Source organism: Tenrec ecaudatus, chromosome 4, assembly GCF_050624435.1.
Source record: "Tenrec ecaudatus isolate mTenEca1 chromosome 4, mTenEca1.hap1, whole genome shotgun sequence".
Lineage (NCBI taxonomy): Eukaryota > Metazoa > Chordata > Mammalia > Afrosoricida > Tenrecidae > Tenrec > Tenrec ecaudatus.
In genome coordinates this window covers 181063324-181080840 of record NC_134533.1, presented here as the reverse complement: position 1 = coordinate 181080840, position 17517 = coordinate 181063324, and the positions used below count along the sequence as shown (strand labels likewise).

Sequence of the window (17517 nt, the reverse complement as noted above, 5' to 3'; positions counted from 1 at the left end):
TATTCAAGCAAGACCTGTCTCTTGCTTTTGTTTTTGCAAACATCTAGTTTTGGACACACGGTTAATCCATTGCCCATCAGTAGTTCTCTTATTGCACTGAAGTGATCTGGACATGAATGCCAAAGAAAATGCTGAAGAAATGGCTGTGAGCCTTTCCTTCATTTGTATTTATAAGTAGAAAAATAACAGCGCAACGCTCAGTACTGCCCTTCCACGCCTTCTTTGATCACGTAATGCAAAGAACGAACAGATCTAATTAGAAGAAGATAAATAGAGTATTCCTTGAAAGCAGGAGGGCTGCTTAGCTCTGCAAGAGAAACTCAGAGACAAGCAGAAGCAGGGAGGTGGCCCTGACCCCACCAGCCTTCCAGGGAGACTGCAAAGTATTTCTCCTTCCTTGAAGCTCAAGTTTCCAGTTTAAGCCTAGTTAATCACCACAAGATATCATTAAGCCTAAGTAAAAAAGCAAAACAAACACCTGTGGTCTACTGTATAGACTCATGTTTTGTTTTGTTGTTTTTTTTTTTAATGTAGTTTTTGTGGTAAAATTAGATACCTCGACTGATATTCGGGTCGACTTAGACTCGAGTATATACGGTGATTGACTCTTGCTCACGGTTGCCTCCTGTGGCCCTTTGCTACATATCAGTTCCTCCCCACTGGCTGGTTTTGGGGAAATGGATGAGCAGGCATTTCTTCCAAAGAGGTCCCAAGTAAACTTGAGCTTTCTGCTGCAAACCAAATGCCCAACATTGTGCAGCACCCGGGGCCTCCAAACCGAACTGGAGGGGAGAGGCATTTTTTAAGCAAGGACGATTTAAACCCACCCGCAATTAGTCAGTTTGAGTATCATTTCGGTTGAAAGTACAACTCCTCCATGAAGGATTCCTGTACCCTTTTAGCACTTACATTTAATTCACAGATGGATTAGCTTGAGATGAAGGTGGGTATTGCACCAGCCATCTGGGCTCCGAGTGGCTTCAGGGACAGTCCACGTGAAGAGGGGCAACAGTGAACACGTGGTCCAGTTATGTCCCGAGGGTGTGTCTCCCGCCCTTGGCGAACTCTATATGCTGCTGAGAATCAGAAGCAGGAGTTCTTGTTTTATTCTTGCTTTGGTTTTCCCGCCACATGAAGAACAATTCCAAGGTTGGTAAACGGGTCGATGATTTGCAAGGAGAACTTAAGGGAGTGCTGAAGAGATGAGAGGGACTTTCCATGAGAGTCCAAGTAGCCTGGATTGTTACACAGTGCTAACTGGATTGTTACACAGTGCTCCCTCTGACGGGAAAAAGCCACGGGGCAGGTGTTAGCTCAAAGTATACATGGAAACAAACCATGAACCTCGGGGCAATAACTTTTGGGTGCACAATTCTGTTACAATTTATAAATCCATACAGGATTCTAAATTATATATGTATATATTAGTTTGAGTTTTCATTCTGTAAAGTAACCAGGCCTGTCATGGAATGAAAATAGCAAACGTGAAGACCCAAGGTTTAAAGCATTTCAGGAAAGCATTGATTAAATCTGCCAATAGAATGAGTGTGTTTGGCCGATGACCTAATTAGCGAAGAGCTGGTTCTTGCTCACTGCTCGGTTACCCGCTAATTGCGTACTGTTGGCCTTCTCCCGCCCCCCCCTGACAAGGAAGAGAAACAAGGACAGGGATGTGTGGCGAAAACAGTGACATTCCGTTTTAATTCATTTGAACCAGCTGCCAACCTTAATTATGTAATTGAGAGCCCGAGACGGTGGGCTTCTAGCTACTGCAGCCAGAGTTTCAGATGGTTAGCATATTCTGGTGATTTGTGGGGGGTTTAGCAGTTACCATAAAACATCCTTAGCTGGAGCTCAACTAATCTCCCCGCCCTTTCCCCTGGCTAGCTGCAGGTACACAGGTTCCTGTGCCCTTGATCGTTTGTCATTAAGGAAAGCAAATTGAAACCAAATTGTAGCGGCTTTATGCCTTAGTTAACTGCATCGTGATTCTTTAGGGCAGCTTCATATTTCATGGGCTTTTCCTCTGACGGCAGTGCGTGTGCCTTGTCCCATCAAACCCAGGAAGGCAATGGCTCTTTCTAGAGCCCGAGCAGTTCTCCAGGGCTCCTAGAAGCAGTTTTACCTCTGAACTTGCCATTTCAGCGAGTGAGCAGATGCCTGACAAATGCAAACACCGGGAGAAATCTTTTGTTGACGGCTTCGTTTACCTGTGTGTTCGTTAGCTTCTTTAAGGCTCCGTAGGCCCCGTGCTGACTGGTGGCCACCAGTGTGCAAAGTGTTTTGTAGGGAGCTTCCAATCTTTGAGGACAAGTTATCGCTTTAGAATTCCACTCTTCTTAAAGTTCGCCCGTAGCTTCCTCTATCAGAGAGAACTCAGTGTCTCAAAGCCCTCATGGAGAGTTTGTTTGTTTGTTTATGGGCCTTGGAGTTCCGCCCTGGAGATCAACAGAGGGATTTTGTAACATCCTGTGTAGTGTGTGGGGGTAGAAAGAAGGGAGAAAGCCGGAGAGAAGAATCCAAACTTGAAAAAAGGCGGAGAGTCTTGAAACTGGGGGCCTTGGGACGGGGAGGCATGGCTGAATCCAAACTACCATGACGGGTGCAGCGTTTACATCGCTCTTGAAAGAGGACAAACAAATGTATCAGTTTGTCCAAAAGGCACTGATCCACGGCAGCATCTTGCCTCAGCCAGCAGCCAACTCTCTTTGTCATCCACGCCTCTCAGCCATGTGGTCCCTCAACCTCTGCTTCTGTGGGCCTGCAAGCCCGCCTGCTGCTCCGCATCACTGTCTCCTAGGCTTTAAACTGCTCCTCTGCTCGGTCTCATGGTCACTGACCTCGGCCCGGATACGTTTTGTGGCTCCATGGCCCATGCCTCAGCCTCCCGTGCCTCTCGTCTGTCTCCACTGCTTTCCTTGTCCATGTGCTCTGCTGGGACCTCTCTTTCCTTGATGGTCCTGGGACTCCCTGCCCTTGCATCTGAGATGGTTCATTTTTATACCCAGAGGAGAGGCAACAAAAAGGGACCCATCCTTCTATTAAATCTTCTGAGGGCCCTATTGGCGAAATCCCATCCAATCATTCTTTGTGAGGATTACAGACCCATGGACCCAGTTTCATGCCTAGGGCACATTAAAAACAACACCCAAAAAAGAGAACTGAGACTATACACCTTTACGGGAAGAGAGAGGCTCATTTATCTCATAAGGAATTTTAGCTTAGAGTCAGTTTTTATCAGAGATTATGGTTGCTATTTTTTGTATTATTGTTTTCTCTGATGGTTAACCTATTCATATGTCTGAAGTATTTCTCTTATTGGCTGCGCATTGATGGTTTATATTTCCTTTAGTTAGCCGCAGTGCTCTAGTCTCTTGACTAGTATGTTTAATCCATTTACATGCTATGTGGTTATTGATAGGTATACATTCACAGCTGCCATTTTGTTACGGTGTTACGCGGGTGTGTCTTCAACTAGTTCTTCGATTGCTTGATTTTCTGTGCTGAGTGCCTCCCCATTCCCAAAGAGAGTGATTTAATTCTCCTGAGCATGATTTCTGGACATGATAGTTTTTTTTCAGCTTCCCAAACGATTCCAGTGTGGGGGCTACCACCATCAATCTTAGTACCGCCTATCAGGAAACAAACCCCAAAGATGCATCTGGCTTTGTATTCCCCTCTAGCTAAAATGCTCTCTGAATTCTCCTTCCTGGCCAAGATTCCTGCAGAGAGGCCTGTGAGCATCTATGTACTTCCTCTTCCTTTTTGGGGGGAGGGGGAACCAGGGTGGTCTTCAACTGCTTGAGCAGCCTTCTCAGGTGCTCCCCCCCCCCCCCACTATGCCTTTTTCACACGCCTGGAGCAAAGCTGGCTAATGATATTCCTGTTCCTCAACACATCAGGCCCTGGCAGCTCTCATCTGGCGCATACTCTCCGCAGTATTTGACCCGGGTGACCTCGCCCTCATTCTTGAAGCCCTTTCTTCCCTTGACCTCTGAGACCCCCTCTTCCTGTTTTAGTTCATCATCCTTTCCCACTCTCCTTCAGCCCCTTCAACCGCATTTTATCTGACACCCAAGTGCCAAAATGGTTCCAACGTTAAACCAGGATCACTTTAATTTTTTTTTTTACTCTGGGCATTTCCATTTACTTCCACCTCTGTAAATATTTTCTTTATGTTGTTGACCTTCCAATCTATGTTTCCCATTCCCATCCACCTCAGCGAGAGTTCATCTAATAGATCCAACTGCTTCCAATCGTTTCTACATACGTGCCTCACAGTGTTTCTCGCTCAGTATGTCAAACATTGAATTTTGATTTTCTGTCCCTCACTCCAGTACATTTTATCTCATCCACGTGGCGGCCTATGCCACACAACAGTAACAATCCCGTCTCTACCTCCCTGCCCTCAGCCCAATCCCTCCTCGCATTCTGTTTGCTCTGTCTCCAGAGTAACACTTAAAGCATCCATTTCTATGTCATTTGCCATTTTGTGGCTTGCTGAAGTAGCTTCTAATTTGTTTCTCTTATTCTAGTCTCACACAGAAAAGTCAACTGGAGTCATCTTTAAAATAAAATAGAATTTTATGCCACTTTTTCTTAAAAATGCACTAATGAACCCTGAATTGTTGGATGTGAAATTCTCTCCTTTCTTTCAAAGAAAGCGCGTCATCCGGTAGGTAGAGATCACTGACTGTTTTGCTAATGTTGACCTTACAGATTGACTGGAACTTTGTTGTTCACCACTGCCCGTTCTAAGGAACCCCAGTGGCAATGCGGTTAAATCCTTGGCTGCTAAACCAGAGGTTGGAAGTTCAAACTCACAAAGTGCTCTGGGGGAGGAAGATGAGGCAGTTTGCTTCGGTAAAGATGCGCAGCCGGGGAAGCCCTGTAGGCTCTTCGGATCTGTCCTGTGGAGTTGCCGGGAGTGGAAGTCAGAGCCGAGTTGTTGGCACATAGTGGACCCTCAGACAGCACTCTGCTGCTGAATAGAGGAAGGAACGCATGGGCGGATGAGGCAGACTAGCGAAAGCATGACGTGGAGGGGCCTGCCCTGTTGTGCTAAGAACCCAGCCACCATGATGGTAACTGTTCCGCCTGAATGACAAACTGACGCTTTTGTTCCTGAGATTACTTAACCCCTTTGCCTAAATCAAAAGCCAATCAAGCTTTATGTTCTCTCTCTGGTGGGCATTTGGCCTACTTGACTTCATTTCCTGGAGCTGTCTGTCAATTGGCCTTTAGTATTAGGTCAGTTCTGCCACTTCACTTCAGCCCCAGTTTCCTCTTCTGTACAATGGGCATGTGAGGTTATAAACTTACCAGGACTCCATGTGTGAATCTCCTAGTACAGTAACTGGCATATAAGAAATAATATATGTTAAAATTTTGATTTTACCTCCCTTCCTTGATTTAGTTGATTTTTTTCTTTGTTTGTTTATTGATTGATTCGATCTTACTCATTGTAGTAAGAAGGCTCATGTTACCCACACAGTAAGAATTTTGTTGAGAACTAGCACTACTTTACAAAGCGAGCCTCCCTGTGGATTGGAAGGATAAATTTACCAGTTTGTCTGCCCTGCTTCCCGAGAGCATCTTGTGGTGCACTGCTGTGTAACAAGTTCATTTTCAGATCGCATGCTGGGAAGGAAGAAAAGAGGACTGGATTTGAGGGGAGAAAATTAAAAAGTTAATTAAAAGAAAGAACTTGGTAATGGAGTTTTCTTGGGCTTTTTGGTGGTGGTGGTGGTGTGTGTGTGTATGTGTGGTGTGAGCAGTTAGAGTGAAGGGTTGGTAAGTTTGTTTCAGTTGCTTACCTCAAAACTTTAAATTTTATGAGAAATATGAGGCTATGGGGCAAAACTATAAGTTACAAGTGCAAAAAGGCCCAGGATATAACTGGTGGACCCTTAGGTGTGCCCAACAGAGCTATCTTCAGTGCATGCTTGTGCATTTTTACTCTGAAATCATCTTGGCAATCGATCATGGAATTTAACCAAACCCTGGACTCATATCCGCTACATTGAAGAACATGCTAAATGCCCCTTTCGTGGGCTTGATGCTAGCTGTCCCTTCGACCTTACCATGTGCTCACATCCAACACAGGCACCTTGGTGGAGAAGAATATAGGCAGTTCCTGGGCCCTTTTCAGACTGCACCGTAATGACAAATGAGTGATCTTGATATCTGTTTCCTATTTTGAAAAGAAGCTCACAGATTCACCTGTGTAGTCATTCTTGATCACAGATCACTTACGAGTTGACATAGTTGATGTGAGATGTCATCACTCACATAGACAAGGTTCTGTTTGAACTTGGAAGTGCCTTGGGACCCTTTTCTGACTCCCCCAGACCATCGTCAATCTTGCAGTCATCGTGGACGTACTGGACAAATATGACAGACCCGGTTGCAGTTGCTGCTGATAACTCTTTGCAAGTCACACCATGCCTTTTATCATCTTTTTTCCCCTTTGATAATTCACATTAGAAATAGATGTTTTTTTTTCTCCAGGAAATTCAGGCTCCTCCCTCTTACAGAAAATTCACTGAAGGAAGAAGCACAGGGGTAGAGAGTGTACTATCATTTTCCAAATTCATGTGAACCAGATGGCAGAAAGTAATAATTTACAATGCACATTTATCAAAAATGTCAGATGAAATTTTGGGACAGTAGGGGACACAGTCTCCAAACCAACTCCTAGAAGATAAGAGACTCACTAGTTTATATGTAGAGATCCTCCGGAAACTTCTAAAATGTTAAAGAACATTGCTTTGAGAAATGTTGCGTTCAGCCAGGGTCATCTGTCAGAGGAAATGAATTCAGGGGTGACTACAAGCACACATTTCATCGACCTGATAAAAATGCAGCTTTTCAAGAATACTAACAAGGGGCTTTGTGTTTTCGCAGGTTATGGGTTTGTAGATTTTGACAGTCCTGCCGCCGCCCAGAAAGCAGTCGCATCTCTGAAGGCCAATGGGGTGCAGGCACAGATGGCCAAGGTAAGACAGATATTTGGATTCTGTTAGTGACTTTTGCTTCCTCTTGATATCAACTATGTTTCCTTTGCTCTAAGGTGACTCAGAATTGGAGTTTGCAACAATTTGGACAATACACGCTTGTTAGGTAGAAAAAGGAAATCTCAAAATAGGCTTAATCTAACTGGTCTATTTCATCATTTCCTTGTGTATTTATTAATTTGGTCTCTAATCATGGTAGCCTCTTTTGTACTTAAGGGCACTTGTAAACTATTTTTCCTGAAAATGGAGTGTTGGTTGTTTGGCTCTGGGTGTCTACAGGTGTATGTAGGATTGTCACTGGGTAAAGGTGGATGAGGGGTCCGAGCTGTCTCTCGCATGGTACCGGAACCACAAGGCTCACTCTCATGTGGTGAGATCTAATGGCTGTGTGATGGAACTATTCGGTCTGTGTGGGAACATGAGGTTCCCTTCGTGTGCCTTGTCTATATTGCTAGAATTCTAATTTGGTTTTAATATTTAGTGTTTCCCAGAACGTCAGACTCTCATTGCAGAGGAAATGTCTCTTTTTGAAACATTTGGGGAAAATATTTGAGGTCAATTTAGTAGCTGGTGATGTAGTCTAGAACTTTTATCTGAAAGTTTAATGCATCTTTACATACAATAAACTAAATAAACTAATTTATAATGTTTCTCTTATGTCCTACGGATTACAGGAATCGACACCTATAATAAAATATCTATATAGACACATTCTGCCAATATCAAATCCTGGTTTGGATATTTTACTGTAAGTGTGTTAGGCATACGTATTAGGAGCAACTGTAATCTTGTAAGATGCAATTACTATGGGGCCTTAGGTAAAAGGTACACAGGTTATCTTTTCACTATCTGTGTAGCTTACTGTAGACATATTTTTAGAAGGCCAAAACCATTAGAATACATGGGCATTTGTTTTAAAGATGTTTGCTTTGAAACAATGGCTTTTGAGGTCTATTTACCTGCAACTTATTTTAAAATATTCTCTTCTATTAATTTTGCGTAAAATAGCCAGCACATCTTGAAGTCCTGATCTAATGCATTTATGTCCTGTTAATTTATAAAACTATCCATCACTAGTCCTATAAAACCTGAATGATACATTTGAGTAAATGATGATGTTGTCAGGTATATTAGTCATTTGGATTGTTGGTGTAATCACTAATGTTCACTAACATGAACATTTTATAATATCAACTTCAAATAACTGGAAGTGGGATATTTTGTTTTTGCCAGAAACTTCGCTGTCTTATAGAAGCCAAGTATGGCCCATATCTGTTAACCTTTTGTGGTGGGTCAGTTCCTGTATAAATTACTTTGGTGGACCCATTGCCTTTTATGACACATTGATTGTTTTTCAAGATGCAATAAATTAGAATTTGAATTCCCTCAGCTGCACCATCAGCCTTCCTCATCAAGAGTATGCCTGAAAGCTTTCAATGTGGTCAAGAACGCACATTGATGAAATTAATATTTTTAATTAATAAAATAATTAAATAAATTGCATCTTTGGTTAAAAAAATTGCTTGGCAAAGATTAAGTGGCATAAGGAGTGACTTTCATATCCATGAGTAAGTGATAAAATATAGTTGTAAGGCATATGCAAAACTTAAAGCTTTCATATGAATTGAAAAGTTAATATGTATTGACAAAAACACTTAATTTAAGAGATGTGATTGAAGTATCTTTGGCCTTCTATCTTAGCAAAGCTCCCAAACTTGGAAATGTCTAGATGACAGTAAGATAGGAATATTGAATATAATGTGCAAAAGCTCTTCTGACTCAAATATTCCCCAATGTTGGTGCTTACACACACACACACACACACACACACACACACACACACTACCTCACCTACTCAGGAAGCTGTGAAAAGGAAACTATTTCAAATGCCTTACTATAATAACTAATCATTTCAGTCTACATGTTTGCCCGTGGCACATACCCAAGATATACAGTAAGGTGAGTCATATTAAAATGTTTCAAGACCTTTATATTACTTATATAATTGCAAAAGGGGCTTATCTTTATCCATCCAGCTGTTGGTAAAATAACACTTTCTCTCTTTTCTCACAAACTTTGAATCTAAAACTCAGAGCTGTGGGTTCATCACATCTGCCTCCTGGGAAACTTTCAGTACTAAATGACACTGTAATTTAACTACCCTGAAGCAAGTCAGTAGCCTCCCTATGACAAGGAAATGGAAGAAGCTTTAGCACCTGTATTAGCAGATTTCTGACAGAGCGATCGGATTGCTTGACATTTTTCCCTCCCTTTGTTCAGGTGATAACTGTTATTTATTATCTTATAAACCTGAAGTCTGCAGGGTGTGTGTGAGTTGCCCTGTATTTTGGTCCATTTAAGTATCTAGTGAATCACCTCCCACAGCCTCATTTTTATCAACATCCTACCATGTGGGTTATGGCACCACATTTTAATGACGCTGGACGTTTAAGACACAAGCGCTGCTAATAACCGAGGGCCTAATAGCAACCTGGAGTGAACACACAACACTTCAGGAGCATTCCCTTTGTCGCACTAACTGGTGCCTCTCTGTGCATATGAAAAATTCAAGTGGTTTGTCAACTTGGGGGAATTTAAAAATACATAATTCAGTAAGTGGTAATTTATTAATAATGAATAACCTTTAACACAGACAAACATTTTCTAGACACTTGCTGTTCTGCCAAAAAGATTTTTAGGGATCAACGAACATGTTTCCCTCATGCGCGCAGGTTTGGAATACTTTAGGAATGTGCCGTGGTCAAGAGCACAAGTTGGATTCCTGGGGGTCTAGTGGTTAAAAGCAGGCTGTGATCCGCACGGTCAGCCATTTAAACTACGAGCTGCTCTGTGGGAGCTGGACAGAGCTTTCTACTCTGTTACACCGTTACCGCCTTGGACACCCATAGGGTGAGGGGTAGGGGTCTCTGTGGGTATATAGTAGACGGAGATAAACCAGGCCTAGAACACTGGTTCTGCTACTACCTGACTCTGTGACACCAACTAAGTGTTAAAAATATCTTTGACAGACTTAATTAATTGTATATATATGTGACAGATAATATCCACCACTTGTCCAGCAGTTTGTCCTTCCCTGGTGACTTGTGTGTTGCTGCAGAAACTGGAATTTCAGTGACATATCTTTCAGCATCATAGCAACACCCAGGGCCCGTTCTACCCTGTCCCACAGGGTCAGTGTGAGTCGGCAAGGACTCGGTGGCAGTGAGTGTTTTTTCCTGTTCTTATCTACCCAAAGACAGGTATAACGTGCACTATCAGGTGACTTGAAGACAAACAGAACAGGCTATGGACAAGAAATAGATAGACAGAGATGGAAGTGGTGGTGGAGGTATTCATTTTAGGGAGAGAGGTCAGAGAAGCCTCTGTACCTTAATAATACAACATAATAGAGAAGTATCAAGATACGTGCATTTAAAGAGATAGTGCTATTTAGGAAAGGAAAAAACAGTGTACAGCAGAAATAATATTTCTGTAACACATTTGAAGTCCGGATGGGCAGAAATAGATCTCTTGTTTGGTTAGTGCATTGTGTTCCTTAGGTAACCAACTGTATATATCCTGGATCTGACTTAGAGAGGGCTCTTGCCCATTCTTTCTCAGGGCCCCATCAAGGTTTAACTTAAGGGATTTATAAACCGTGTGTGTGTGTGTGTGTGTGTGTGTGTGTGTGTGTGTGTGTGAATTTTGGAGATTTTGAAGTTGCCCACTCCTAGTTATTGAATAGTGCTGATTATCAGTTGCTACTCCTGTTTATTGAATATTGGAAAGTGCTGATTACTTCCTGTCAAATACATAATCAAAGTTCCTTCACACACTTTGCTGCCTTCTTTCTTATCTGCTCTCTGGTCCTCCACATGAGTAAGTACAATTCATCACTTTCTAACTAAAAATTCCACAGAGAGGGAATGTCCCCCTCCCCAGGTCTTTGGATAAAGTATCCTCATGTCCACAATCCTGCCTCCCTTTCCAATTCCTCAAAGAGAGTCAAACCACTGTGGGATATGTAGAGTAAGTCAAATTTAACTGCTCATAAAAGGGACCATGCATCCTAGGTTATGTGAAGCATTTTGACAGGGAGAATGTCAGGAAAATCTATCAACCAGGACTAAGAGCCAGATTGGAACCAGAAGACAGGATTGTTTTCATAAATCAATCACCTTGCTGAGGGGACCCGTGGGGAAAAGGAAAACAAGGGACCGATTCTTGTTGGCCAAGAACTGACATGATAAAAATGCTGGGAGTACAAATTCTGTGAGCACATAAGGAAATGCATGCGGGACATTAAAATACCCTATGTGCGTATCATTAAATTCCTTTATGAAGGTCGCCTCGGTGGAACTGGAATTGCGTGCCAGTGGGAGGATTGTAGTTCGTGACGGCAGAGCTATTTCTATACAACAGTCCTTTCTTCCTCTCTTTCTTTAGAACTGCAACTAGCAGTCTCAGCGGTGTATTCTCTTTCCTTCTCAGTGAGAGGCTACACGCGATGATAAGGCAGTCACATTACTCTGCTCGAAGGAAGCATTAGAACTTTCTGCAATTATGTTTTCTATGTGTAGAAGAATGAATAGGCAATTTGCCGTCTATCGTTCATCACACTGGATGGAGTCTGTTGGTAAACCAAACCAGCTTAAAAAAGCTCTCTCAAAAATTCTAAAGCGAGAGAAGAAGAGATAGATAATTTGAGTAGGGATTTCGGGAGTTGTAGAACCCTGCAGTTAAGTCTGAAAACCCAGCATTATATTATATAATGATAGAGTAGGTGCTTTCTGGATGTACTAATATCCCACAAAACCTTCAGGTCTTCTTTTTTAAAAAACAAGAACAAGGAATCATAAAAACCCATATGTTCTAACTTGCCTTTATCCCAAGTCCACCCTCTCCCCTAAGGGGAAACCAAGAATCATAAACTAGAATTGAGGCAGAGATGATTATTTTTAAAAATCCTGGTTTCTCGACACCTTTTCCTGGGACACCTACTGTGCACTAAGGATTGTTGCAGATGCTGAAGACAGAGCAGTGGACCAAAAGAAGTCTTATGAATATCAGATTCTACTTTAACGTAAAGCTTTATGAGATATTGGGCAATATAAAGTGACAGGAAGGCAAACAGAAATGGAAATAAAATGGGCGAGAGATGGACGTGGTGGTGGAGGACTCCTTTCAGCTAGAGCCATCAGAGAAGCCTCTTTAGTGAGATGACGTTTGAACGGGGACCAGGAGAAAATTAAGGGAAAAGTATGTAATGTATTTGCTTCAAGAATATGGAATTGTATTAAAATTATGAATATATTTTATAGCAATTCAGTAGAGCAAACATCTTTATGTTTGAAATTGGTTATCTCTATCATATACCTTTTGCTGAAAATTTCAAAAGTTTCGATGTACACAATCATCTTCACCCATTAGTTTTTGGGGAGCTTCTCAGGGCTCAAATCAGACGTCTCTTATGTGCACGGAGTTCCTGTGGAGTCAATAAGTATTTCTTCTCCAGTATTTTACATCTTCAAATTATGTAATTCTGCTGAACTAGTGTATGTAGATAGACGGCAAGGTAACCTATATCATTACTGTGGAATGCCTTTTAAATAACTGTGATTTCAATGAATGGCAGTTTAATGCTGGGTGTGACATAGTCCATTACTCTTGGATAGCTGATATCATGTAATGAAAACCTTGCTCTATCTCATTTCTTAAAGTGAATATTTCAGATTTGGCTCACAAGTTCCTGTGGAACATATTTTCAATAAGAAAATGGTCTAACAAGTATGCACCAAATATTATGTCCCCCCCTGTTTTAAACATTCCAAGTTGTCAGTAAAAGAAATACTCAGTGATTTGCCTTTTACCTATCTGTGAATTATTTGTGAATAATTTTGTTGGCTATTTTCCCATAGATCAATTTATTTCCTAATCCTTATGCTGAATTCAGGGACTCAAAACCTAATATTGAAATTGTCTGTGTTGATCTTCATCCTATGTGTTACTTGTTTGAAAATTTGAAGCAGACTCCTGTGAAACTAAATATTTGGCTTTGCTTCCACTAAGTGATTTGCATAATCTTTTGTGGGTGCGAGCCCATTTCCTCCAGGATTCAACTGTTGCCTTTTTGCGGAAATGGTGGTGATGCACTAATAGAATCAGTGCTTTCCTAGAAGTGGAAATTGACCAAAGGAGGTTTTTAGTGACTGAAATTGGGGTATTTACTAGTTAACCAAGCAATTTGTTACATCGGGATCTGCTGGAATTAACAAGTTCTCTTCAATATGTAAGAAACATGGACCTTTTATCCTGCCCTTCTAAAAAGAGTGTCTACAGAATGATTTCCATCAGTCACTCATTGATCAATATCCTGTTGAGAAATCTAGTAATGACCAGACTTCATTCAAGAAGTCCTTCAATTGTAAAGGAAAATTTCTTCAGGCACGATTGTTTTGGGATAAAGAGACCAAGTTAAAATAATGTCCTCATTCAATGTAGATTCTGAATCAATTGCAAAAGAGTAAGAAGCAGGTTTAAAAAATCAAAATAAAACAAAACTCTCAGTTAAATTAGCCAGAGGACTCTATTGGGAAAATACAGTTTAGATTGGCAGGAAACCCTCCTCTAGCAGCATATGCCAAAATTGGTTTTAGTCATTATAAGCAGGGAAGGAGAGCTAGGGGCCTCTTTATTCTTTGTAGTTTGGTGCCTTAGAGTCGGTTCTAACTCATAGCGACCCGATGTGCACCCTCACAGTTGTTTGGGCCCCTCTCTGGAAAGGACTACATGCTCACCACCAGAGCTGCAGTGTGGCCATCTGTAAATGCTAATGTGAAGTGTTGGAGGACCTGACCCATACTGGCGGAGGGTTTGTTCTCAAGTTCACCCATCAGTGAAGGTTCCCACAGACTCTGAAGTAAAAAGTTCCAAGTTAATTGGTAGCTACCCCAATTAGGTCACTAGGAAGCATTCACTCATTTGTATTTTCTTTTGCATTCACTCATACCTTGTATGTTTCAGTTTCAAGGTCAGCAGGCAAGTCTATTAAAGCCATCTCCTTAGCTACCGTTTTCACTGGAAAGGCTGTCAGTGTGTGCTTGGTAACGGCCATAATGAGATTATGCAAACGTTTGATTGGAGTTGATACAAATCCACAGTCTCCCATTTGAGAATCAAAAGTAACTGGACAAGAGATGGAATAATCCTTTTGCATGAATATGCTCCCATATGAAAGTGCAATGGAAAGCAAAGGGTCACTCATTCTATTCCTAACCAATATCATTGTTTTCTCCCTCATGTCTTGCCCTCTCACACAGAGAAAATGCCTGGAAAGATGGAGTGTTAGAATCCTTATAGACAGCATGCTTAGTGGTGTCATGTTTCAATTCGGGGAAAACCTACTGAGTGCCCAGTGGAGTCACTCCCATGCTCTCTCTGCTTTGACCACTGCATGACTCTCTAAGTTGGTTAATTATATCTATTATAAAGGATGGAAAGAAGCAGAAACGAAGATGCACGTGATAAAATAAATGCTTTCAAAACCATTACCTTATTTAATCATTGCTAGAATCTCTGAAGCAAGTATCATTACCTAAATTCTAAAACTGTCAGAACAGGACATAGTCCAAGTTGACCAAAATAGTCGATGGCGAGATGTGAACTTGAACCCAAGTCTATTTGGTTCTAACGCATTGTTCTTCCCAGGGACACCCCCAGCCTGCTAATGGTACTCTCTGGTCTTTTTAGTGCGACCTGGCTACTTGAGATGGAATGGTAAAGAACAGATTTGACAAAATTATTAACACTAGAGACAATTGAATCTGTCATGATACTTGATTTACAGAGTAGAAATTTAATGAATCTTTGTTGAAGGAATGAATGGGTATGATCGATGTTGACTATATTGCAGTGTGTTTGAGATTTGATAAACCATTACACTACAACCTTAATCTTAATTTGCCCAGGGATATTCCTTTTAACTCATCATCCACACCTCTTACCCAGGAAGACAGATTTCTGGAGCCCACAAACAATGGATCACTGGTTAGTTAGGACTAATTGTGAAGGAAAGAGTAGAGGTGATACTTAAGGATGGATATTTTGGGTTTTTTTTAGACACACTTGCATGTCAGGGATTTGGAAATGAAAACAAACCTTGCTTAAATTTTAGAAACTTTAAATACAATGTGTATGCAATTTCATATGTGCCATACATGTATAGACATGAGTCTATAGTTAGACTAAAAGATGTTTAATTATAATAAGTTATCATGATTTTGTTCATGCCTTTATCCAATAAATATAAATGTGTCATATTGTACGAGGGTACATCTGCTTTTTGCTTGAAAATAGAGTCCAGCGTTAATTAACAATAATAGCCATACCTCATAACAACAGAGAGCCACTAACAACCCAGGCCACGGTCAGCTCTGGTTTTTGTATATTTACTGCATTACAGTCTACCTCCCTTATACACTGTGGCAGCTATTGGCAAAAGCATCACAAAGCAAAGGAAAACAACAGATACCGGACTGCTCTGAATGAGTTAGGCCCACGCTCAACTTGATTCTTTTTCACAACCAGTTCCAAGATATCCTTTTCCCTGATACACACCATTCTAAAGGAGCCTGGTGGTGTAGCGGCAACAAGTCGGGCTGCTAACTGCAAAGCCAGCCCTTTGAAACCGTCAGCAGCTCTTGTGGAGAAAGATGGAGCTTTGTCTGAGACAGTCACCGAGGCGGTTCTGCCCAGTCTCTGAGTTGCTGTAAGTGGGCATCTACTCAATGGCAGCGAGTTTGGTTTAGGTTTGCTTGTTTTTGTTACTGCTTTGAGGGAGAAAGATGGGTCTTTCTGCTCCTCGAAAGAGTTAGTCTCAGAACCCCACAGGAACCTCTGTACTCTGCCTTGTTGGGTCGCTGTGAATTAGAATTGAGATGACAGCACTGAGTTTCGTTTTTTGGTTTTGAATTATTCACTCAAACCCTCGAACTCAGGGCCTGTTGGACAGATCAGAGGGAACTGACAGCCCTCCTTTTGTAAGTGCCATTACCCCTTCTCCATATTTAGGGTATATTCGAAACATAAAGAATATAGTCAATTTAAAAAGAAAAATAGCCAAAACCCAAACAAATTCGGACTTCTTTTTTTATTGGTTGCTTAAAAATCTACCTATGGGAGAGTGGCATACCAATTGTGTCTTTCTATAAGGAAATACAGTTTTAATTGAAGTCATGCCAAAGGTTTCTTTGCTCATGCCGACAAATAATTTTTAGCGCTACAGAATCATTGGGAGTCATGTTCATGTATCAAACATAGACTGTCTTCCCCGGTGTTCACCTTTAAGGTAACTGAACAGAGCGACTTGATAAGCCCAACGCAAAATGAATTTTACATAAAGATATTTTCTAATTCAAAGGTAAATTGCTGGTAAGGCAATAGACTTTACTGAAATCATTATCATTCAAAATGTAACTCACCTTTGAGAAGACTGGTATGTTCTTTGAGGTGCCAGTAAGCTCACATGCATCCTGAGGAATCTGGCTTCAGACGTAGTCAGAGTTAGAAATTCATGTGAGAGATTATCACTTCATAAGGATATAATATCAAATGCAATTTTATAAAGTTGGAGAACAGTGTGGCACTGAATAAAATGTGCAAAAGACTATGTTCTTAACTCCTAGAAAATAAGGAATTGAATTACTAATATAAAATCATGGAAAGTGTACTGTCATTCCTCTTGTTTAATACGTTCCTGGAAAAGCCATTCCTAGTTTTCATAGGAAATATGAAAAGATAAAGGGAAAAGTAAATAAATAAAGGCCAATGCCTAACTTTCAGCCCTAACTTTTAGCAGATAATACAGAGTCCCTGAAGTATTTAAGAAATGAGCCGTGCAAATAAATAAATAAAATGTGTACCAGATTTGAGATTTCTCACATCCCACTATTGTGCTATCAATATTTATAAGATTCATTTTATTGTTCTGTAAGTGAAATGTTGTGGAGGAAGTTAATTTCCCATTCAACAGTTTGTGAATCACCTGCTCAGCTCACTGGGTTGCGTTTCACTGGTCACCACTCTCCATTTCTGCCCAGGAGTCCTGTTCCCCTTGCTTTGAAGTTTCTGCCACTGCTGGCCTCTCATCTTTGCTTACGGACAAATGCTACACACGGGATGTCGTATAATTGGTTGTTTAACAAAACATACACTTCCCATGTGTTATCGTTTATTTTATGGACAAATGTTATAGGTTGGGTATTGTATAATTGGTTGTTTTAAGAAACATATTCCTAACAGGTGTTATTGTTTATTATATGGGCCTGGTTTTAACTGCAAGGTCTAGAGTTCAAGCACTCTGAGGAAGAAAATGAGGCTGTTTTCTCCCATAAAGATTTCCAGTCTCAGAAGCTCTATATGTACGTACTAAGCATCATTTTCCACTGGATGGAATAGAGTTTAATTTGGGTTTTTTTGTCTGATTGACTGAAAAGTAGTTTCC

At 41.1% G+C, this 17517-nt stretch overlaps 1 protein-coding gene across 8 annotated transcripts in view; it reads left to right on the top strand.

Annotated features, from left to right (window-relative positions):
• Window positions 1-17517, top strand: part of RBMS3 (RNA binding motif single stranded interacting protein 3) — an 860635-nt gene that overhangs the window by 367027 nt on the left and 476091 nt on the right. For all 8 annotated transcript variants that reach the window (XM_075547116.1, XM_075547121.1, XM_075547113.1 and 5 more), the window contains exon 4: window positions 6907-6998. In XM_075547116.1, coding sequence (XP_075403231.1) covers window positions 6907-6998 — 92 coding nt within the window. The remainder of the gene's footprint in view (window positions 1-6906; window positions 6999-17517) is intronic.